The sequence below is a fragment of the Lygodium microphyllum genome, chromosome 15 (assembly GCF_053477565.2).
Source record: "Lygodium microphyllum isolate KBCC chromosome 15, Lygodium_microphyllum_v1.1.10, whole genome shotgun sequence".
NCBI lineage: Eukaryota > Viridiplantae > Streptophyta > Polypodiopsida > Schizaeales > Lygodiaceae > Lygodium > Lygodium microphyllum.
The window spans coordinates 137796119-137821350 of NC_141149.1; the positions used below are offsets into that span (position 1 = coordinate 137796119).

The 25232-nt window shown below is 43.1% G+C and overlaps 1 protein-coding gene across 2 annotated transcripts in view; it reads right to left on the reverse strand.

The window, feature by feature from the left end:
* Positions 1–25232, reverse strand: part of SWEETIE (HEAT repeat-containing protein) — a 255929-nt gene that overhangs the window by 101310 nt on the left and 129387 nt on the right. For both annotated transcript variants that reach the window (XM_087694844.1, XM_087694845.1), the window contains exons 23-31: positions 24348–24452; positions 24167–24255; positions 23863–24019; positions 6030–6179; positions 5846–5895; positions 5629–5728; positions 4049–4105; positions 3891–3958; positions 81–174 (exon numbers count right to left, since the gene is read on the reverse strand). In XM_087694844.1, coding sequence (XP_087550970.1) covers positions 81–174; positions 3891–3958; positions 4049–4105; positions 5629–5728; positions 5846–5895; positions 6030–6179; positions 23863–24019; positions 24167–24255; positions 24348–24452 — 870 coding nt within the window. The remainder of the gene's footprint in view (positions 1–80; positions 175–3890; positions 3959–4048; positions 4106–5628; positions 5729–5845; positions 5896–6029; positions 6180–23862; positions 24020–24166; positions 24256–24347; positions 24453–25232) is intronic.

Genomic DNA, 25232 nt, shown 5'->3' on the forward strand with positions numbered 1-25232 from the left:
TGGAACTTGTCATTCTGTCTTCAATCACATTCAAAATACCTCAAATAATAATAGCAACTTGAACTTTCATGCATCCATACCACATTTCGGCAGAGGTGAAGCCAACGAGATGGGCAAGATGGGCATGCAGCTTCCAGCAGTCGAAGGAGTGTAAGTCGCACCAATGATATAATTCTGCAAATATGTCAAGAACAAGACATTGAGTTGAAAACTGCTCAACGTCACTTAGACAATTTTAGAAGAAAAGACCACCAGGTAACATCCAGGATTTATCATTCACTAAACCGAAGGGTCGCAGAAAACTTCTAGCGTGGAAACAGTATGCCAACCATCTGTATGTCCCTTACTACATATACAATAGACATGAAATCCATGCATGCAAGAACTACAAGCAATCAATGGTTGGCTTCCTTCACAATACATCCACGCATGTTTGTGTGTGTGGATGTATGTACCATTAAACGCAAAGCAGTAATCAACAAATTTGCAGCTAGAAAACGATAAAGGTAAAGGCAAAGGCTCACCTATGTCAGTCCAGCTGTAAATGGAAATTCTAATCCACATTCGAAAGCCAAGGAAAGACTAGAATTGGATAGCTATCAAGCCCCTAGAAAACCTCTTACTACTCATAAAAGTGCATTCCAGTCTTGCACTTGGGTGCAGATACATAATTTTCAGGGTCGCAACTTCTGCCTCATCCACATCAATGGTCATGCCTAGAATGCAGTCTGAGATGGCTCAAGGCTGAAGACAGCAGTTCCACTATTGCAGATCTATCTGATACTACTGCTATAAGCATAGTCACTTATGACTTGGCCTTGTGCAATGAAACAAATGTCATGCAAGACTATTGATATTTGATCTCTTCTAGATGCATTATCCTCATCCCTTGTGTACTCGATCTTCACATCACTAATAAAATGTCACTTACAATGTGCATTGCCTCTGCAATCTAATTAAGAAAGTCCATGTTTTATCTCTTCTACATGCATAATCCTCATCCCTTGTGTACTCAATCTTCCAATCACTAATAAAATATGTCATTTACAATGTGCATGGCCTCAGCAATCCAATTAAGTAGAGACTTTTTTGGTAACATATATATACTATGCAGACATATATAATCTGTGTACAAGCACATAATCTGCATCCTTTGACTGGTCAATATGGTCATTTGCTAGTAATGATAAGTTTTATATTGGTTCTAGTATATGGATTTTGCAAGCTACTCAACTGTTTCAATCTTTCCCAATTAGATTAAAGCCTTATGTCACTTTTATTCTGGAGTGCACTTCTAAACACTAGATGATATAAAAACTTCGCAATTAGGCAACCCTTAAGGCTATTCTTTGTAATGGCTACACTAAATTTAGAAGCTCTCCACACCAAAACAAATTATCCCAAGTCAAACTAGAATATTAGGCCTCACAATTTCCAAAGAAACCTACAAACATTAAACAAAAAAGAAATCTCGGACAAAGCCTGAAAGAATAATCAATCAAGAGGTCTCTGATGCCAAACCACGTGTGACTCCAAATGAAAGAAAGTGACATAACCCTAGCTCCTAAGAAAAGCATTTCTCCTCCTCACAGTATTTGAGTCAGCTTGTACTGTCTCCCATCTTCCACAGAGAGTGTGGACAATCTCTACGCAACTCTTGGAGATGGTCTTTGTTCATATATCTAACAGCCTTGCCACTCAAATATTAGATAGACCTCATTATGATCTTTCTCATGAGTGCTTTTGCACTATTTTGGCTGCACTCACTTTGAGCTTCGAGCCACTTTGTATATTGATTTGACATCTAAAATATTATGTGGCCATGTATGCATGTGTATGCCTTATCCAACAAAATCCATTGAATATGGATTTGAGATCCAGCCTTGTCACTCAAATATTGGATAGATCTCAATATGATCTTTCTGATGACTGCCTTTTAATTGTCTTTGCTGCACTCACTTTGAGCTTCCAAGGATGTTGTATATTGATTTAACATCCAAAGCATATGTGGCCTTGTGTGCATGTATATGCTGTATCCAACAAGCTGCTTCACTCAAAAGAGTGAAATAGCTTTTCTATTTTCCTGTGTCTCAAAAAAGCACCATCTTTTGTAACATTCTATTTATCTTTGCGCTTTAAGGCCCAATTTAGGGTTTCCCACATGTTAACATGACGTATTCCAACACAAAAAACCAAGCAAAAAAAAAGGTGTGTGTCAAAATGACAAAATTACATACTTCTACCAAATACTCTAAAGTAGTAGAAAAATGTCTAAATAACATATGGAAAACTAGGATTCCGCTCAAATAAAGACTATTCTTGTGGAGATGTTTGATGGGTTTACTGCCCTTCGGGCAATTCTTGTGAGTAGAGGCACTGGAACTTCTACTTGTAGATGTTGCACTACACCAATGGAAACAGAGCCCCACACTTGAAAATTTCGTCTGTCAATGTCTCGCCTTCTTGATGGACCAGATGTTGAGCTACAAATGCATTCTAAACTTAATTAGCTCTTAATAACAGCCCCAAAACTCAAAATTACCAAATGTTTATTAACAAGAACCGTATTCCTAGAGAGTGTTTGTGTCCCATAAACCAAACCCTAATTTGGGAGGACCCATCCATCTATAAATACACAAACTGCCCAGCACTTAGCCTAATCTTGTTTTAGCAGTTTGTAGGTGCCATATCTTTGCTGTCCAAACACCCTTTGTGAAGGATATCTTAATTCCAACTGCTGCCCACTGTTGTCCATTACCAAGCGCCTGCTGTCCAGCCTTCTTTATCAGCTGGCAACCTCTTTCAGCCTGATTTCTGCTGCTGATCAGCTGGTGACTGCTGTCCACACTGTTCCCAGCCTATTGCCTGCTATGACATCGCTGTCCGCCAGTGTCTTCTGCTGTAGGACCATCTGCAGCCATCTGCTTGCCACGTGTCACTTCAGTTTGTGTTTTGCTGTTATACATCATCATCAGGCTGCCACATCATCAAATCAAGCTGTGGTTTGTTGTTCCTGCTCCAGCCTATCCGTCTATCACTGATCCAGACACACCTGAGCTGCATTTGCTACTGCCAAGCATCTCCTGAGGCTGCCTTCTATGTTTCAGGACCCATCATAGTACAACACTCTCTCCAGCTTATACTCTCTGCCCAGTCCTAGAGGCATGGGAGTTCCAAGGTCAGTGGTTCACCTTTGCAAATTATATTTGCTGCATTGAGCATCATATATATTCAGCATTCATTATCCTCTTCACTGTTCATTGTCTCTGAGTTACCCCAACCACCCTAATTGTGTTCTTTATCAGTTTGTGCTTTGTTATACAATTGTATTTGTTATCTGTACACAATTATTTCTTTACACTAGCAACATACTTGAGAGCTGGATTCCCATTTGGTAGTTTCAATTCAAACTTCGAAGGTTTAGAATAATACATCCTGATTTAAGGAGCTCTTCACAATTTTTTGCTTTGGTCAAGTTTTTGGCTGTTTGAAACATTTGGAAATCTTGAAACCATGTGTTCTTTGCAGACTGTATCACTGGCTTAGACTCCACCAGACTGATCAGGATCAGTACTCTCTGTTTTAAATGTTTTTGATATGGGCTATGTTCGCCCTTGAGCATAGCCCTCACTGTATATTGATCAATTATTATACAATGGTTTGATTTTAAAAATGCATGGAAGAGGTATCACGACCAAATCCGAAACTAAACTAAAATAAAACTGGATACATGAATGATGCATATGCACCTATTAGTAAGACACATGCAAATGCATGCCATATGAGCTTATGCATGCAGGTAATTACATGCATCCATAATCCCTCACGTGTTCACATGTATGTACAGTTGCAATCACACAGCACTAAACTCTTGAGGCAAGAATACACACCCAGGATCAGTCTCTGTATCAAGCATCGCAAAAAGGTTTTCCTCAATATGCTCTTCAATCACAGATTTCTGTTCAAGAACATTGCGAAAGAATCAACAGAATCAAAGATAGCCATATCAAGTCCAGAAGTAGTCTGACCAGCAACAAAATACACTTACTGGATCTCTCTCTGCAAGGTGGCGCAATGTTGAAACAGCAGCTTGTCTCAGAGAAGGCTGCATCACAAAAACTTCAAATTATCAATATGGCTGCTAATTCACACCTTGTACAATTCATTCAACTCCTTACAAGTCTATCAAATCATGCCCCAGTTATATGTTTGGTGAAAATTACTCTGGGACCCCTTGCAGAGATCTCCCTCCCTCCACACCCCCCCCCCTCTCTCTCTCGCTCCCTCCCTCCCTAGACACAGCCACAGAGAGATGCAGAGCTCATCATCCATGCCCAACCAGTCCAAGATGCTGGAGGAGGCATCATCTGCAGATACAGAGGATACTACATCATCATTGGGGGACCATACCCTGCCACTTCAGCTTCTCTATGTTAGATAGATCCATGCCTCTTGAGTGGTTCCACACTGTATCTGGCCTAGACATCATTTGTACTCATCAGCTATGTATTGTTTGTTGTTTATTTTCCATTTTGTTAGTCATAGCATTAGATGACAGCTATTTTGGGACTTGGAAAATTCCCTGACTTTTCAGATGTAACATTTTGGTCTCATAGGCCGAATTGGCCTTTTGTTGACATTAATCTCTCTTTTTTTTTTCAGGAAGATAATTGAATTTAGACAATAATCTCTCTCTCTCTCTCTCTTCGTGAAGATAATTGAATTAAGTGGTAAATATTTACATGAGACCATCAGGTCAACATTCTCACTGTATCTCTTACATGCTATTACATCAGACCATCAGACCATCAGGTCAGCATACTCAATCTCTCTCACACTGTCATCTCTCTCTCTCTCTCTCTCTCTCTCTCTCTCTCTCTCTCTCTCTCTCTCTCTCTCTCTCTCTGTGTGTGTGTGTGTGTGTGTGTGCGTGCGCGCGCGCGCGCAAGCCAAGCACAAGGTTGAAACTGCAGCTGGTTAAAATAGTGAATACCAGTGAAACTCAACAACTGCTCTCAGGTTTCCTTAAGAGAGGAAATGAAAGCTTGACAAGGCATAAAGGATAGCATCATTGCAAACATGCTGTCCAACCTTTAAACATGAGAAAGAAAGCAGCGCTTACCGACAATTGCAAAATCAAGGATTCATGTTTCATGTTTGTGACAGATACAACAAGTATATCTTGCAGTACTGGGGTACTAAGGAACCTTCATACTGCCCATTGTCCCCTTGAAATGCTCATTGACAACCATTCCAATATTCACATATTTTCTTTGGTCAGTCCACACTGTTTTATCTCAACCAAATCCATAACTTAGTGCAATAAAGAAGTGACACAATATTGGTGATTCTAGCATGCCCACATTTATGCAAGATCTAGTTCATACTTGCATGCATTCAACATGTGATCAAACTTCAAGACCATAGACAATATACAAATGGAGGGAGAGGACAAGAATTCAAAAAATTCAAAATCTAGAGGCCTGCAAACAATGAAGAAGATATGTATCATGGCCTCATATTCATATGCACAGAATCTGAATAACATTGACAATCACAAGCAGTGTGCTCAACTTTTACAGGCTTTACAGTCCAGTTAAATGATACTGTTCCTTCTCAAAAACTCACCTGCTTGGACGAAAGTGTTGCCGTGAGAGCCTGTACATGTGTGTGCACAGAAACAGCTTGAGGGGCAAAGAGTACAAGCTGCTGTGTAAACAAGACAGATCTGGAAAAATTTACATAGCATGTCACCTTAAAGCACTGATTACATAAGGAACAGCAGCAACGCTGATATAGAAACATAATCAACATCAACACATTCAGCAAAAGGTAGAAGGCATACTCTAATAAGGTTGCTGGCTCCTTTCCAGAAGACATTTCAGCAACTACTGACTGAGTAAAAGAATGGGTTAGAACAGTTGACACAGCCATTGTGTTAGAATAGGCCACAAATAGTTATATTCAACTGGTTTGTACAATTGCCACTATAGCTACACGATATAGAACCGGGATCCTATGTTGCTGACCTTGCATCGAGAGAAAAAGGAGCTTCCTGGTGACAACTCAGGGCCAGTAACAGCAATTATTGCATTAACCAGACGACCCAGGCACTGTTGCAGCTCAGGACCTGCATGCTCTTCAGAGAGAAGAATATCCATAGCAAGGGACATTGTCCCCTGCAATTGTAAACAATTACCTGTAAGTCAAGGTTGATGACAAGCCTCATAGAATTTGAAAAAATAGTACATAATTTCAAAGAAGAAAAGTAGAACATCTGATAACCCAAGATAGTAATTATTGGCTTAACTTTCATGCTGCTGCTGCATCCCTGATTCCTCCAGCTCACTTCCACCAAGTATTCTACCTCCTCCTTACCTTGCCTCCCTCACTCACATGCCCCAGTTCCTGCTCCCATCCACCCTACTGCACTTCCAGCAAGTTCTTTTGACATCCCCATTACACTACCCCACTTCCAGCAAGTGCTCCTAATAAAGCAATCTCTTGAATCTGACCAAGCATAAACTTTTCCTGGTACAGTGGGACTCTAAAAGATCACAAACAATGTCCACATGTGTAATGCCACACCACTATCAATAATCCAATCAGAAGATAAATGCACGACTAAATATGATATGTGACAAGTAATCTCAACATCATCATTTGACATAATCGCACATCACTTACTAGAGGCCCTTTACACTCACTAAATCTACATACCTGATAAGAATAACATGGGCTGATGTGCTAATGCCTCCATATCCATGCCCGATCTTTTGGTCTCTAGCTCAACTTTGTCCCTTACAAGGTCCCCCTCTAGGACCATGCCTCAGTCTCATCATCAATCTGTGTTGGCACTCATTGGCCCAATGGCCTCTTTATCCACAATTAAAACATGAAATCGAAAATGGACAATTCAGTACAGTGATGATATACCTCAGGAACTCTAGCGAAAAGGCCAACATTCTTGTTCTTCTTCTTCTGACCACATTTACCACAAGCACAGCATCCACTGTTACATCCGAAGGACCTTTGAAACAAGCACAGCTCAATCCCCCCAACCACCCTTAAGCCCTAGAGGATGCACACCATACAACAATCCAACGCATACCTTGCCCTTGCTGTCCCATAACCCAGGGTTGCATTCCGTCCGCAGATGTAACCATCTCATCCGTTCCATCCAGGCCAGTTGGATCTGTCTGATCTGTCCAATCCAGACTGTTTCTGCCAAGGTGACCGTTGCACACAGATTCCAGCCTCAACTTTTCAACCGTTTTCTACATTTTTTTTTGGGCCCTTTTCAATCTTTTTTGCGCCTTCTGAGAATGCATGCAGCCCTTCTTGTTGGTTGGGACTGTTAACAAACAGCCCTCTCCCACTTCAATCTCCATCTTAAGAGTCAAGACTTACTCCATATCACCTTCTCTTACCACATCCTCTTCCCAAGTTCCATCTCTCCTACCACCTCCTCCATCTACACCTTGACCTCTCTTACCACCTCCATCTCTCTTATGACCTATATCTACTCTTGAGTGACAAGTCTTGACTCTTATCTATAGTCTAGACTCTATCACCATGCCTAAAGCCTTCTCTTCATACCTCACACCTTGAGAAAGCCGTAAATCGCACCAACCCTTATCATTGAGCTTGCAAGTATTGCGGCAAGGTCCGAACAAGTAATGTGGCATGGCTTCCCATCCACTTCTCCAACATAGGTGGAGAATATGGTCCATGCCCAAAGATCCCTAAGATCATTAAGAAATATTCCCCCATTCAAAGGCATCAAGCATGGTTTTCTCTAGTATGGCACAAGCTCAAGAGGAGATAGTCTCCCCTGACACATGCACACCCACAACCACCCCTTCAACCACCTATAGCTACTATAGAGGAATTCATAGATCCCTCATATTCCACTTCCGCTTCAGCACTTCAGCAGCCTCTGCCAAACCGCCGCCACCCATGGATCCAAGTGGCTCAAGAGACAAGCCACACTTCTTGAGCCAACGGGATGTGTTTCAAGTCAACTCTCATTCCTACGAGAGCAATAAAAGAATGCGGAAATCGAGATCGCACAAACCATCATCAAGTGCAATCTCCATTTCCACATTCTAGGAGTGCATAGATGGACAAGAATGGTGAAGCCTATCAATGCCGTGAGTCCATGTAAGGAATGGCATAGAGTTACCTACAGAGGCATGCACACAAAGAAGCTAGATGAGAGAGAGAGAGAGGGGGGGGGGGGGGGGGGGGGGGGGTGGGTGTTGTGTGGGGGGAAAGAAAGTTATATAGATAAGAGATGATTGATTGAGGAGAAATTTTTCTCCATAGTGTGGACACCTTGTGTCACACATTACCTTGGCCTTCTCATGGAGCACATAGGCAACTTGAAGAGGGTGAAAAAAATAGTGACAAACACAAATGCAATCATCAATTTCATCAAAAGAAACGTAAAAGCGCTTGCTATTTTCCACATGTGTAGTGATGTGGAATCAAAAAAGCCATCAAAAGCTCACTTTGTCATCACATGGTTGCTTCTTGAGCGATTCTATGGCATGCAAAGTAAGTTGCAAAAGTGTATGGTATCAAAGGAATTTAAAGCATGGATGGACGAGAAGTCCATAGTAAGTATGGAGGAGGGCAAAGCCATTCAACGGCTTTGCCTAAAAGAATCATTTTGAGCGGACATTCAAGCTATAGTCATTGTCATCACACCCTTTGTATATTATTCTTTGCATGCCGGATATGGAGGGCACCACTATAGGACTTCTCACTCATATCATGAAATGGGCCATGGAGGAGATTAAGGCTTTCAACATTCTTCATGCCGAGATTCCACGCTAATAATTTGTAATCAAATTTTTTTTCCATCTCACTAATTTTACACCTATTGGTTTTTCCCACAAATAGTGGCACTATTGACGTTTTGAATGATACCCCATGACTCGATTGTTGAGAAACCCTTCACCCACAATTTTCGTTTAGGGTTTGCAGCCCCAAAAAGGGGCGCCACCGTAGACTGACTATGCCTATTTATAGGCCACTCTCTCATTCATTCCATACGGCTGATTCATTCAGTCCGCCACCTCTTCTCTCCAGCCTCTCCACTACCCTCACACTCCTTCAAGAGGACATTGCGGTTCGTGGTTCGTGGTTCGTGGCTGTCCTCATCATCTTCCTTATGCTACAGCACCCTTGTTCCCATTGTATCACATCACTCCATGATTCAGGTTTTCATCATTCCATTCATCACAGTTTCTTCTCTCTTCCCTTCTCTTCTCCATGTTTGCCAAGTTCACTCCGTGTTCCTCCCTCATCTTCCTTGTGCTACGGCACCCTTGTTCCCTTGTATCACATTCACTCCATGATTCAAGTCTTCATCATTCAATTCATCACAGTTTCTTCTCTCTTCCCTTCTCTTCTCCATGTTTGCCGAGTTCACTCCGTGCTCCTCCCCGCAAACCCTTCTGTCTCACTGGTACGTCATCTTCTATCATGGTATTAGAGCCGGATCTACTCAAATAGTGGCAAAGATCCTCCACTCTAGTGAAGGCAAAGACCAATGGTGGGTTTGGCATCCACTTCTCTTCTTCTTCCGTTGCATCAACATCTAACCGGTGGCTACTCCCTGCCACGTTTTTAGGCTTTCAGTTCTTCTTCGGCTTCACAAGGGGCTCCTACTTCTACTCCTTCTGATTCAGAGAGGAACCCTATGTGCAATGAAGTTCTTCACACACCACCATCTTTCACTTTTCAGGAGTGGCTCTCCTTTGAGCAGTCATTTCCTCTACTCATACCCAAGATCTAGAGAACCTACTTAGTTCAGGGCCCTTGGATCTTCAGCAGCGACTTGGTGACTAGGCCTTCATATACCTTCCAACATGGAGTCACAGAGCTAGTAACTTCTCTCTCGAGGTTGAGTTTCGGATTCTAGAGCTCATCCTGTCTCCTAATTATCTTCAAAGGTCTCCTTTCAAGTGGTATTCTCAAATTATAGAGTGGATCTTCTTCATCCCTTGGTCAACATGGAGCCACTTCCTGAGATTGAGTACCGGCATATCCTTATGGTTCTCGGCACCACACAAAGTCCAACATTCCTCATACGCATTGCATGTTTTTATCATCTTTGTACTAGGGCACTTGGGCACGTGAACAATTTCCCCACGAGTGACACTGTCCAAGTGGCACCTGCTGGATGAGCATTCTTCAGCATGTACCATTGCATCTCCACCTTACTCTTCTCTTGTTCCCCTTTTTGGGCCTGAGAGGATGTGTTGAGAAACCCTTCACCCGCAGTTTGCGTTTTTCCGTTTTTGCATTTTGCGTTTAGGGTTTGCAACCCTAAAAAGGGGCGCCACCCTAGAGTGACTATGCCTATTTATAGGCCAGTCTCTCATTCATTTCTTACGGGCTGATTCATTCAGTCGATCACCTCTTCTCTCCAACCTCTCCACTACCCTCACACCCCTTCAGGAGGACATTGCGGTTCGTGGTTCGTGGCTATCCTCATCATCTTCCTTGTGCTATGGAACCCTTGTTCCCTTGTATCACATTCACTCCATGATTCAGGTCTTCATCATTCCATTCATCACAGTTTCTTCTCTCTTCCCTTCTCTTCTTCATGTTTTCCGAGTTCACTCCGTGTTCCTCCCCGCACACCCTACTATCTCACTAGTACGTCAACTTCTGGCACGGATGGCATTCTCTACATCATTGAAAAGAGGTGGAAATGGAGAAAGCGGCTTATCCATGGCCTTGCAGCTCTCTTGAATCTAGCTTACAAGAGCCCCTCCCTCTTTATGGACCAAGAGCTAGCCTCAAATAGAGATGCTCATCTCTCAAAGGCTTTGCATGAGAATGTGTATGGTCCAATCCTTCAAGAACTAATCAACTATGGAGACCAAAAGGAAACGGTCTTTGCGAGTACTGTGCGTTGGAAAAGAGCCTCTTTGATCAAGCCACTATTCAGGTGGGAGTTGTTTGGGTATCAGTTATCCAATGTGCAAAAGGTGGCTTTAAGAATGTTGGCTAAAGTAATTGAAATTTAAATCTTATCATTATGTTTCTAGTAAAGATTTCTACTTTTCTTATTAATTTTCACTTTTAATAAGTTAAAGTGATTTTATTAACTTAAATAGGATTATTCATCTAGTATGTATGAGAGAAATTAGTTAATCTATTCTCTTACACACACCAAGATCCAAAACAAACTTAGCACCAAGCAATTAAAATGACTTCTCTATTGTCGTTCTAACTTGTGCATGCTTAAAGACATGCATGAGATATTGATGGCACGGCACATAATTTTCAGCCTGAGTCAATACTTATTCTAAATTCAAAAATATAAATTTTGAAGTTATCTCATATATCTCAACTTTGATTTTTTAGTGAATGTAGATGAGTTCAGGTTAATAACGTCTACACTTAAAAGTGTAAATACACAGAGAGAGAGAGAGAGAGAGAGATACTGGGCATGTTGAGGACCCTTTGCGCCCCCCTCCCCGTTGACTTATGGACCTGCGCCGTCGCCTGTTCGCTGCACCATCATCACCTGTTCACTGCATCCCCGTCGCTTGACCACCTGTTCGCTGCAACACCGTTGACGTCTTGTTCTCTTCTTCGTTGATCACGTGCTGGTTCTCTTCTTCACTGCAACACTGTTGACGTCTGGTTCTCGTCTTCGTCAGGCAGTCTCTTCTTCGCTGATCACGTGCTGCACGCCCGGCCTCTTCAACAGGCTTCACCAGCTATCCCGCTAACCAGTACACCCCAGCTGTTGCCCCGTCTGGCATCCGTACTGTCTGCTGCCTGAGAGAGAGAGAGACAGACAGACAGAGAGAGAGAGAGAGAGAGAGACAGAGCTAGGAGGCTTTTCAGGATCCCTCGTGGATACAGGCCTTTATGGGAACAGCTTTTGAGGGTGCTCCAGAGCAGACAACCCTTTCCTGCCCTTGCTTCGGATCATCCCTGGCAAGATTGGGACCTACAAGACCGGCTGACTTTAAGCAAAGCTTCTGCTAACCAAGTGTATCATATTCTGATTAAAGATCGTCAATGGCTCGTCACCAAAGCGAATGCTTTATGGGGATTACGTAAATCACGGTTATGGTGGAGGGAAACTGTGATGGCGGGCTGGTTGAACAAGACACCCTTCAAATGTAAAGTCTTTCTTTGGAGAATGATGATTGGTGGTCTTCCGCTTGCTTCGGCTCTTTCCAAGCGACGAATCTCCAATGGCCACTGTTTCTTTTGCACCACTGCTGTGGAATCCGCCCGCCACCGATTTATTTCTTGCCCCATCGCAAAGAAAGTCTGGTTATTTTTGTCAGTTGTTTGGCAAGGAGTGGTTGGTTTCACCCTGCGCCCCTTTGATTGGGTTTTCGGACAGCCCAAATACCCCGCTCATGCACAGCCACATATGAAGCTCGTGTATCATTTTCTTCGATATTGGGGCTGCTGGCATAACTGGACCATTCGGAATGCTTTTCTTTTTGACTCCGCCTATAATGTTCAGCGGCATATTGCGAGGCTTAAGGGCCTCTTGTATTGGCAGTTGGATCTTCTCCGGCATTCTGATTTGCTCTCTAGGGAGGACTTACGTCCCTGGCATATGGCAATTTCCTCTGCATCTTTGCCATGACGTTGTAACTTGTAGTACTTAGAATCTCTTCACATGATGACTTAGATTGTCGTCATGTATCTTGTAATCAAGTAATCTTGTACTTTTTTCGTAATTAATACAATTACCTTTTACGGAAAACAAAAAAAAAAAAAAGAGAGAGACAGAGCTCTGCCCTAGGCAGAAACAGACCTGCTGTCCGGGCAGTCTTCAACGCACCCTAGCTAAGGAAGCCAAGAGTGAGAGAGAGAGGATCGCCTAGACATGCGCGCCGCCTGGAGACCCATCTGACGACTGCCGCCTGACGACTTCTTCAGAAAGAAGACAGCAGTATGACTGGCCTAGATATGGATTTTCTAGACCGCACGCTGGCAGCCCTTGGCCCTGATTCCGATACAGAGGAGCCGGAGGATATGGTGCCATGCACGGAGGAGATGCCTCCGGTTTCTGAACTGCCGCCTGCGGGCAAACGCTCCAAGCATACTTCTGACGAGCCAATGGGTCCTCAGGAACGTTCCTATGCGCAGGTTGCCTCTGATCCTGTGGATTCGCAGGAGATTGATTGGGAGCATTTGCTGGACTTTGCCAATACTCTGCTTGGCGATTATGTCCAGCATAATAATGAAACTTTTTCTGACGCGGGAACTGATGATGTGCTGGAAGCCACGGTGGACCCGAAATCAGTTTTGCGGTCCTTCTCGGTGTTTTATGACCGTGCCGTTATACTTTTCTTCACTGGCAGGATCCCAGTGCTTTCACATATTCGCCAATGGTTGCACCATTTATTGCAAGGGGAGTGTGTTGAGGAGATCTTCCTTGGCCCTCGCGGCTTTTATGAGGTGCTGTTGAAATCGGAAACACATCGAGCTGAGCTCCTGTCCAAATTGCCATTATTCTTTGATCGCCGCTTGGTCCATGTGGTACCATGGCGCCCTATGGGCGACTTCCAGCGTTTGCTTCAACGAGAATGCCCGGTATGGGTGGAAGTGGAAAATTGTCCGACGGTCTATTGGCCATTGTTGAAGGATGCGATGGCAGTTGTGGGAACAGTGCTGGTTCCCCCAAGCCTCAGGGCTATGAATCGAAACCGTTTATGCATGTTATGGGACACGGCCAGGAAAAGGCCGACGTGGCTTCGCCTCAATTGTTCTGGCATGCATCCTTTGCATTTTCACTTGAAATGGAGCAACTTTGTAGGACACTGCTTTTCATGTGGTAAATTGGGGCATTTTATGACCGAATGCCCTGAAAGGCAACCGTCTTCCGAGGATGCGCAGGTTGTGCTGCCTAAGGATGACATGGTGCTTGATGCCCCGACACAGGCGGCCCTTCAGCCACCTAATGTCGTGGATAAAGGCAAACAACAGGTCCTGGGTTTGGATTCCCGTAGCACTGATTGGATTGAGGCACGTCAAAAAAAAGATAAAAAGTTGGATGCAGGCCTGGCGGATCCTGGGCCTAATGCTTCACAGGATTCCGTGCACACGTATATGCGCAGGAAAGAATTGTTCACTTCACAACAAGCTGCGCGTACTATGGCCCCGTCTGCCCCCCGTAATCAGTCTACAAGGAAAGTCTATACAGACGGCCCCAAGGGCCCACCTGCTAAGCTGGCGTTTGATACAAAAGGTAATGTGATTACACCCTGGGATCGGCGTTATCCCCGCCCCACTCCCAAGACAGTGGATTTTCCTTCTACCTCTAAAGCAGGTCGCCAGAATTCGTTTGCAATATTGGCTGATTTTCTGGATGAGGGTGTCCTGGATGCTCTCGCGGAAAAGGTGAAATCGAGGCAACAGACGCCTCGTTCCTGACTTCCTTTTTTTGAAGATATATGAAGATAGCCACGTGGAATGTGCGAGGCATTTGATCTTGCCATAAGCAACATGCCATGTGGACTGTCTTGCATGAGAACCAGTGGGATGTATTGTGTGCAGTTGAGCACAAAAGTCACGGTGAAGCAGGAAAAGTTGTGGATTGCCATGGATTCCGTCTGTTTTATGCAGGGACACATGCTAGGCACTATTCGGGCGTGCTGATGATTGTCCATGAGAAATACCAGCCTGTTCTTGTTAAAAATGATGTGCAGGGCCGCTTTCTGGTAATCTAAGTCTTATTTGAACAAGAGATTTTATGGTTGCTGGGCCTCTGTGCTCCGAATGATCACGCATCCCGACGGGATCTTTGGTCGACTTTGCAGGGCTCCATGTCACTTGGCCGAAGGGGGTTTTTTATGGGAGATTTCAATATGTGTGTTGACTCTTCTCAGTCCACTTCAGGGCATTCGGTAATGGATACGCCGGAAAGCCGGGTGTGGAATTCCTTTGCTTTGCGCGTACTTAAGCAAGATCTTTGGTCGTGGCTTCACCCTTCTTTTTCAGGGTTTACTTTTCATTCCGCACAATATGCAACTACTTAGTCGCGGTTGGACCGAATGTATATCATGCAGGGGGATGATTTTCTTCCCGAGATGCTGGAAATGAAGGTCTTGCAGCAATATGCATTGTCGGATCATTTCCCCCTTCAGCTTGAGATGCGGGCACAATCTATTGCACCTTTTATGCAGTTGCTGGATAGGCTCCCTTTACGTTTCAACTCCTCTTATTTGAAGCATCCAATTTTTCAGGGCTATATGCAGCAATTGATTGAGAGGTTCTTATTGGACTTCGCCTCTGAGGGCTTGGCTTCATTTGCACGACTGCTCTCTAATGTGCAGCGGGTTGCTCGGCAGTATGGGATTCATCATGCCTCTGTTTGTCGGCGACGTCGACATGCAGCAGAGGACTTACTGGCGTTGGTCCGTTCCTTGCTCGTGGATTCCCCAGATGATGATTTTCTGCTGTCACTGGAGAGGCGTTTGGCCCATCTTATTCAAGTGTTTCAGTTGAAATCTTATCAGCAGGCCAAGCTGCATAACTTGACTGACACATTGCAAGATAGTGCCTGCCAGTCTCATAAGTTCTTTCGCGACTTGCATGCTTCTCCGGCTCGCGAAAATATGACTAGACTCCAGGATTCGGAAGGTCGCATGGTCTCTGATCCGCAGACCATTGTCAATATGTGCAAAAATTATTTTATGGAACTTCTTGGTTCTTCTCCCTCGCCTTCTAGCCAGGTTACGCATGCCCGCTCGGTCTTCTATCATCTGGTCCGCCAACAGGTTCCACTTGATATGCAAGCCACTTTGGAGGCGGATATTTGCGAGGAGGAGGTTATGGATGTTTTGTTGCACCTGCCTAAGGATAAAAGTCCTGGTTGGGATGGTCTCACTAATGAATTCTCTGAGAACTCGGCCACGCAATTGGTCAGGCCATTGGCGGTCATGTTCCAGCAGGTTTGGGAAACAGGGGTCATGCCTTACTCATGGAAAGAAGGCCTTATCAAACTGATTTCAAAGGTCCCTTCGCCGTCAAAGCTGCAACACTGGAGACCAATTTCTTTGATGGGCTCGATGTATAAAATCTTCTCCAAAGTGCTGGCGAATCAGCTTCACAAGCACCTTCCAGCTATTGTGCATCCTCTCCAATATGGTTTCATTAAGAGCCGCAACATTCTGCATAATATCTTAAATGTGCAAATGGCTATTGACTATGCGCGGCACTCCAGTCAGGAAGTGGTATTGATTCAATTGGACTTGGAAAAGGCGTTTGACTATGTGGACTGGTCTTTCATTGCAGATCTCATGTCTGCTATGGGCTTTGGTACCCGGATGTCCCGATTGATCTACACCATTAGTGCTGCGGCTTCTTCAAGAGTTATGCTCAATGGTGGGGTTACAGAGCCATTTGTCCTTGCACGCTCGGTCAGACAGGGCTGCCCTTTGAGTCCTCTCTTCTTTGCCCTGGCGACTCACCCGGTCCTTTCAATGTTATCCTCAATGGCGGCTTCTGCTCAGCTGGCAGGATTGTCTCTTCCTTTGGGGCAGCACTTCATTAGCCAATCTTTGGCTGATGACACCTTTATGATTTTGCGGGCGGACAGGGACAACATTCGAAAGGCATTAGATGTTTGGACGCTCTTTTGTCAGGCCTCTGGTCTTCGCATCAATGCCTTTAAGTCAGCCATTCTCAGTTGCACGGAGCCTGATTTACAGTCATTAGGCTGGCAGGGCCAGGTGGTTTCCCGTGGCTCCATTGTCAGGCAGCATTGTCCCTAACAAGTCAAGTGTTAATATTGAAGACATTAACGTTGTGCAGATACTAATTCTAATGATAATTTCATACTTACAGCTTCTTCTCTTGATACTTCACAGTTGATTGATGCTTTGTCAAGGTATATTTTATGTTGGCTGATAGGTTCAAGGGCTTCCTTTCATGTGACCCCTCAGAGAGTGCTTTCACTCCAATGTATGACTGGACCCCATGCATCGTGGCCAGTGGAGATCAAATTTTCCCCTTCCTTTGCCTGATTTTTCAAGATTTGAGTGGCCTTTTCCAAGTCCAACTACTAGTGAGGGCTATAGATGTAAAATATTTTCTGAGACACAAAGAGCAATGGTTGGGTGTGAAAGCTAATACTATTTGGGGACTGCGGAAATCGCTGTCATGGTGGCAGGCAACGCTGATGGAGGGCTGGCTGAATAAGGCACCTTTCAAATGCAAGGTCTTTCTTTGGCGGGTAATGATTGGTGGTCTTCCTCTTGCCTCGGCCCTTTCCAAGCGTCGAATCTCGAATGGCAATTGTTTCTTCTGTACCACTACTGCGGAATCGGCCCGACATCGTTTTCTTTCTTGCCCGCTCGCCAAGAATATCTGGTCACTCTTGTCACAAATCTGGCGCGCAGTGGTGGGGTCCTCACTAACTCCTTTCGATTGGGTTTTTGTGCGCCCAAAGTACCCCACACCGCCACAGTTATATATGAAGATCTTATTTCACTTTTTCAGATACTGGGGATACTGGCACATTTGGACCACGCGCAATGCTTTTCTCTTTGATTCGGCCTCTAATGTACCGAGACATATTGCCAGGCTTAAAGGACTCTTGCATTGGCAGCTAGATCTCATCCGGCACTCCGACTTGCTCCCTCGGGAGGATTTGCATCCCTGGCATATGGCAATTGCCTCTGGGTCGTTGCCATGATTGGTGTAACCTTTTTAGTGCATTAGTACGGGGGATTTCCCACACGTTGGGCTAGGGCCCTCGTGTCTCTTGTAATCATGTAATCTTGTACCTTTTTCCGTAATTAATACAATTACCTTTTACGAAAAAAAAAAGATACTGGGCATGTTTTCATCATCACATACTCATAAGGAAAGGTGGGCCACACCTCGAGGCATTGCCATTGGTGGCAGTCAAAACCTATGTGAGCCATGGTTCTAAAAGCTCTTCAATTCCGATTACTCGTGTTTCAAACAATGCTCTTGTTCAAGAGCCAAAGTATGATGAGCATGGCAATCTTCTTACTAATAGGAATTTTGTTCTATACACATCAAACTCACCTAGTGATGACCATGAATCTCATTTAAGTGACAAGTTTGAGGATTCATCTCAGTAGTAGCCTTGGCAGCCTCTACTTTCTAGACGATTTTCAAATCTTGACATTTGTATCTCTTACTTTTTTGTACTACAGTCTTGCATATGATGCTTGTGACTTGCCCAAAACTCTTTTTTGACCTATTGTACATAGATCAATCTTATGAATGAAATTCGAGCATGCATTTTGTCTCAACCACATGTTATGTTCGTCAAGTATTATTGAAACTTGAGACCTGACTCTCATATGCATTTATGATTTTTAAAAGTTAAAACTAAGACTCTCATGTTAAATAAGTAATATTTACTAGACTATCTCTTAATTTTCTATATACTTTTCAATGACCACACAAAATATCGAATTTTATCCAACATTTTTTTGTATATATTTGGTACCATACTAAGTCCACGGACTGGATGGATTGGACAGATCGTACCTAACTACCCTACCATAACCTCTGTATAGTTCCATAGCAACAACACCAATATCCACCAAATTGATTTGCAAGAGAGGAGCTCTTCCATCTTTTCTATAGATTGCATCCTCCCTGTATGGAATTACATCCTTCCAACCAATATGAAATCCTCAAGATGCCTCCCCTAAGGCCTAAGGGAGTTTAGGTCTCCTTGACTGAAAGACATGTTGTTTGGAAACCTCATGCTCCACCATAGACATGAGAGGCACAAAAGGGGGGAAATTATTTTACAAAATCCAATAGAAAAACAAAATGGGGATCCTAAAGTTTCTTCAATAAGCGATGAGTTATACATTTTCCATACCTAAAGTCGCATTCGTGGCCTTCTCAACTTCAATCGTTACTCATAATATTGCAAAACTCGGATCAGCGACACTTTTGGATATTTTCTTTACTTTCACCTTCATTGCCATTTCAACAAATGAACTAGCTTTTGGGCACGCTCAGCTTTCAAATGACTCAAAATCATCTACTCTTTCACTAGTTTTCTTTTCCTTCGCAACTAATCCTTCATAAGTTGAATCTTCTCTCTTTTACAGGATACATGGTTTTATTGACCCTAGCCATATGCTACATGAATAGGACAAATCATAGTAACCATGGGCTTAACTGAACCGCCAACCAACTAAACTCTAGTAGTACCTAGAAGGTTTTGACATTATTACAATTTCTATCACACTTCATACTCCTCTTCTCTACTACTTAACCATGTTTAGAGTTAAGTTTCAAATGGATAAGATTAATAGTACTCTTAAAAGAATTGATTTTCCTTTAACAAAAATGTGTTAAAAATAGTGCTATAATGGGTCATCTTGGACGTTTGGAGAAGCATTTGATGAGTTGACCTGCATCATCACCCATGTTGCAAAGTTCATGAAAGCTACACCTCCCTTGACACCCACCCTCCTGCACCATGGGCCAAAGGAGTTGTAACACATTATTCTTTAGCACATAGGCAGATCCTTGTGCCGCAAGAAGGGAGATTCACTATTCAGGTATCAATGACAAGGATGTCCAATAGCCCACTTCGTGTTTCTATTTGTAGCAAAAGCCATGAGTTCTTTCACGTGGCGTTTGTAGATGACACATACTTGATTTAAACAAAGATGACATTAACATTATGGCTTTTGTGGCTGCAATGGAGCTCTTCAACAAAGCATGTGGTGGTTTGATTAATTGCCACAAGTCATTGGCTTATGGATATGTGACACTAGAAAACTAGACCGGCAACCTCATGAGAACTTCATCTAGGTTCCTCCCAGGACCACCATGAGATATGTTGGATGTCATATGGAGGTTGACATACCTTAAGAGCACTAGTTATAACCTCTTCTCTTGAGCATCATACAAACTTCTTTGTTTGAGCTCCACAAGGCTCTCACTAGCAAGCACAATGCTAGTCATTAACCACGTTCTTCCCGCAACCATGCAGTCTATCACTTCCTATTCGCAACTTTCAAGGTCATACATTGGCTAGGAAAAACACCTCATCGAGATTTTTATTTGGTCAAGAGGAGACCGAAGCTTGGTCATAGTAACCATGGCTTGGGATGTTGCCTAGATCTTGACAAGGGTTGGGGACTAGATAACCAAACAACTACCTTACTGGTTAAGCTCACTGTTAGGAGCCCTTTCAAGATGAGGAGCCTTGGAAAAAACTTTTGCTATGGAGGCTACAATCTACTACAACTACACCTAGAGAACCATGACAACCTAGCATTCACTAGATTTTTCACATCATTGGGACTAGAGACCTAGGGAGGAGTTTTGAGGTCCAATTTGCAGCCACCATCAAAGATTTGTTTCATCTAACCTTCATCAATAGCCACCGACCATAGTTGAAGAGAAGAGGCAACAACCTCTTCTCTTCACACTACCTAAGATCAAAGTTTAGCCATACACTTGGAGAGGAGTCTCTTTCCTTGGGGAGGTCCTCCACGCATGTTGCTTTCTTAATGGGAGACGAGTTTGCTTTCTAGAAGCTACAAAAGGAGATCAAAAGGCAAAGACTATAGGGTCTCTAAGGTGCCAGAGTTATGTTAGAGACTGTGATTTTAGACAGGGTCCCTTCCAAGTGGAGTACAAATACAAACACTTCTTAGTCTTGGGTAAGTCTCTTCTCTAGAGGGAACATCCTTCTTGGGGTCATCTCGATTTTCACTTTCACGGCAGAGGACCCGCAGCTTCAAAGAGACTTTTTGATGCTTTGTTATTCTTTCTAAATGATTGGCCTCTATAAGAGTGGATATTGTCTAGCAATATGGTGGGAACTATATATGCAGGAGGGGTCTATTGCCTCATAATTGTATGGCTGCAAGTACACTTCAAATTATGTGAAGGTACAACATTGTTGATGATTTTCCAACCCCTCTCAAAGAACCATTTGTTACAGAGTAGCTTGAGCCAAAGAAAAAGTTGATGTGCAATGCCTCTAACCTTTTTTAATTGGCCACATCTTGAACAACTTTAAGAACTTGGATAAAGCAGAGTTCATAGTGTAGTCACACACTATGTAGTCACACACTGTGAGAGGAGGCAATTGAATTTTCTCCAAGATATCATTCATAAATTTTTTCTTTTCTATAAGGAAAAAGAAAAATGATCCATAATACTATGTCAGTTGCAAAGCATTTTGGTTTCCTTTGGAGTTTCAGTTGGAAGAGGTTAAGGCCCACAAAGGTGAGCCGCCATCAGGTAAATAGCACATAGGCTTGATTGCAGACACATTGCTACCACAAAGTAGTCTTCCTTAAACTTGTTCAAGATCTGGCCATTAGAAAAAGTTAAGAGGCATTGCACATCAACTTTTGCTTTAGCTCATCTCAATTGATAACAAATGGTCTTCTGAGAGGGGTTGGCAAATCATCAACAATGTTGTACCTTCACATAATTTGAAATGTACTTGCAACAAAACAATTGAGAGGCAATAGACACCTCCCACGTATATAGTTCCCACCATATGGCTAGACAATATCCACTCTCATAAAGGCCAACCAAAAGTTTTGCGGGGCATTTAGAAAGAATGACAAAGCATCAAGAAGTCTTTACAATTGAAAGCCATCGTGTTCTCTTTGTTTCAAAGAAAAAAGATCTGATGGCATCTTAGACTATAGTGTGGCTATCCCCCCCCCCCCCCCCCCACAAAAAAAAAAGGTGTGTGGAGGGGAAAACCCAAGCGAAGGAAAATCAAATGGCCTATAGGGGTGACTTTGTTGGGCCATGCATCTAGAATACAATCTTTCCACTAGGAGTCATCTATGAGGTTTAGAATATCCATGGAAAACGATTGCTCCTGAAGAAAACATATTCAGAACTCTTTAAGCACTCCACATATCCCATTGGCCTTGTTAGAGTATTCCCATTGGCGAGTCACGTACTCATGGAATAATTAGTGTCAATAACCAACACGTCCAATCTTCCTCTTCTTATAACATGCCAGCACTATCAACTACAACATCACACTGCCTCCCATGTGCTGTGCAGTATTGTATGTAAACAGGCAGCTGGGAAGGCAGAATACAGACATGCAAGCAAACTGACACACAGGGAGGGAATGGCCATGCTGCAGTGAAGCAGCAAGGCCAGAGTACAAATAGCTGTTCAATCACTAGGTGGCCGGTGGATCAACTGGGGCCCTCACGTCTAGTACAAAACCATAACTAAATCCCACGTAAGCATCATCTTTCACTGGCATGTACAAGTCTCAGGACCTGGCGTGCAGGCCCTCATGTGCAAGGAAATAGCACACTTTGGCTGATACCAAACAAATTCTCACATTGGTCTCCCTATCTAAAATTTGTCATTCAGAAAGTGGGGACCTTTCATTCTGCTGAAAGCAGCACTTCCGCTTCACCTGGATAGTACTCATATATAGAGGGAAACAGAGCTAGCATACTGGAGAAAAGGGGAGAGCTAATAGCAAGGAAGAGCAGCATGCAGCAAACGGATTGAAACAAGCAACTGGCAGAAGTGAAGAAAAGGATTGAGAAGAAAGATAACTAACAAGTGCAAGTGGAGTGCTTGCAAACAAGAATGGGGGTAAAGAAAGTCATAATAATTTGGCATTGGCAAGGAAATTCATAGTTCTTGACTAGGTGTGAATTATAGCAGTGCTCCAAATATGTAACAGATCCCCTCGACTACATCCAGCAAGAGCTGACCTACTATAGCACAGTCCAGCCTTTCCCTTGCAAGCAATACCCTACTGGTCAACCAGGTTCTTTTGAGGACAGCCTGCTGGTACATTGCCTCCTGTTGGTGTTTCTCTTCATCATGTGTTGCTCAGCCACACCGCCTCGTTCAGAACTTCCTAGCGTCCAGCTCTGACAGGTCCATTGATTCCCATCCTAAGGTGGCTTGGGAGACCATGATCAAAGAGGGTCCTGGGTATTGCTGATCCTAAGTACCAGAATCAAGAGTAGTTGGGCAAGCTACTGACCTGAGGGCTCAGTCCAAGCAGGCAGAAACAGAATTTGCTGCTCCAAGAGGGCTTTCAAGAGTGCAGAACTAGTCTAGGCAGGGAGTTGAGACCGTTTTTGACATGGATCTTCACTACAGCACCCACCACACCACCCAAATCATCCTTTCTTTACATCTTGCTACGGGTCTAGCAGAGCTGTGTAAGGCCCTAAAGAAAGTACCTTGTTTTCTGTCTCAAATTTTAATGATGATCAATTTCCTGAAGAGAAGCCGTAAGTTTTCTTGTCAACAACTCAGGTCTTTACCAACAAATCTGATCCTTCTTCAACAACATATTCATCAACATCAAAGCTTGTGCATCTAATTATATTGACCTTAATATTCATTATGTAGACTTGAATACACAAATCAATTCTAGGAGCCCAATTTTCTATCCTTGATCGTCCTCAATATTTGCTTATACTTCCATTTCAATCAACATAGAAATTAACGACTAATTGAGGCAAAGTTTTTAATACCTAAGCTTCAATTCATTACGCTTATGTGTTTCTAGTATTACTGAGTTATTTTAACACTTGTACACATTATTAAGTTATGATTGGATCTTGTGGGTAGACTTCCAACTACCTCAGAGACTGTGTTTCATTACCCACTATTTAACTTGACTGTACAGTTCCACTTCCTACCAGCATGCTAGAAGTGGTTGCATACAAAAAGAGAGTATACAGTATATTGCAGTCATATGCCATCTCAAATGCTTTACTTTCTCGGCTTTCAAAAAACATGTGAACTTTGTAAAACACATTGCAAACATCACATTTGCAACAATTAAAATAATATCATTAACTTCTAGAGGAATGAACATGTGAATGAGTTTGCCTGGACAAATGGAACATAGGCAAGTCCAGCTGCTTCTATGGTAAGCCACAGTCCATGCAAAGACCAGATGTGCAGTGAATCTTTAGGGTCTTTGGCTACTGTACATATAGTCTGCACTGTAGCAGGAACTAAGACCGACAGTGCCATTCCTCCTTTACTGTACAACCAAAGAGACTTAAGTTCAATATTGTTCCCTTAAACAAGTTGACAGCACACAAAAGATCTTTTGAAGGAGAAAAAGCTGTGTGCATTACTTCATTAAAACAAGAAAGGAGGAAATATCAGCAAATTCGCATTTTTGCACCTTCTGTGTATACATCCACATGCAAAAGCAATCCATCCTCGTAGGTAGATATCAGAAGCGCTGGCAGCTTCTGTAAGAAGAGACCGCATCTACAAAAAGCATAAAACATTTAAAACACAATTGAACAAAAAGAGCAAGTGTAATCCTCCCTAACACACAGAGAACATGTAACCTATTTTACCAGACGTGCAGCAAAAACGTCATTTCCCAAGCGGGCAAGAATCCCAAGCCCTTCAGCAGCAGCTCGTCGATGAGGAACAGTAGAGGTCTCTTCAGCCAATATCCCCTGAACAAAGAACAGATTTAGTTCACCACACATACAATAAGTCTTCTTCTCCTCATTCAATGCTAGGCAGTCATTGTTGAACTGACTTTCCATGTGTAAAGATTTTGCTAAGTTTGTATCCAGTCCTTATATAATACGTTCATATGGCCTTTGAGTGCCTGCTTTCACTTAGATAACTGTTGTAGTTAGTTCTAAACCTAACAATTTCCCTCGAATTCCCTTGTTAGAGTGGTTGATTTGTCTTTTCCTACTTTTTCTGGAAAGTCCGTTGGAAGATACTTTGACCTTTACTGTCAAAATTACACCAAGCCAGACGAAGAGCCTTACCACTGAGCTTATCAACAGTCTCTTATCCTCTGTCAAAATAAGGTAAGTCTGCTTCATTTGATATCAAGCCCAATTTCCAAAGGACATCTACCAGACGCATAAAATTCCTTTCCAATACCACAAGCATGGGGCTAAAAACTATAGCAAAAGAAATGGTCAGAAAGTCAATTCCCTCTATGGACCGGTCAAAAGCTACAATCTGGTATAGGATCAGTTTTTTGGTTTGAAGCTGATAAGCTGTATCCTAGAGATAAGAATGAACTCTCTTGTAGCATGTAGCCACCTCCTAACATGGCCAACCTAGAAGAAATAGAAGATACTTTGCTCACATCATTTTGTAGGCTTGAAACATAGCTTAAGCTGCCATACTGTACAGTATGAGAGACAACAACATCATCTTCCATTGGAGTTCCTGGTGAATCTATGAGATTTCAAGTTTCAGATCCAGACTGA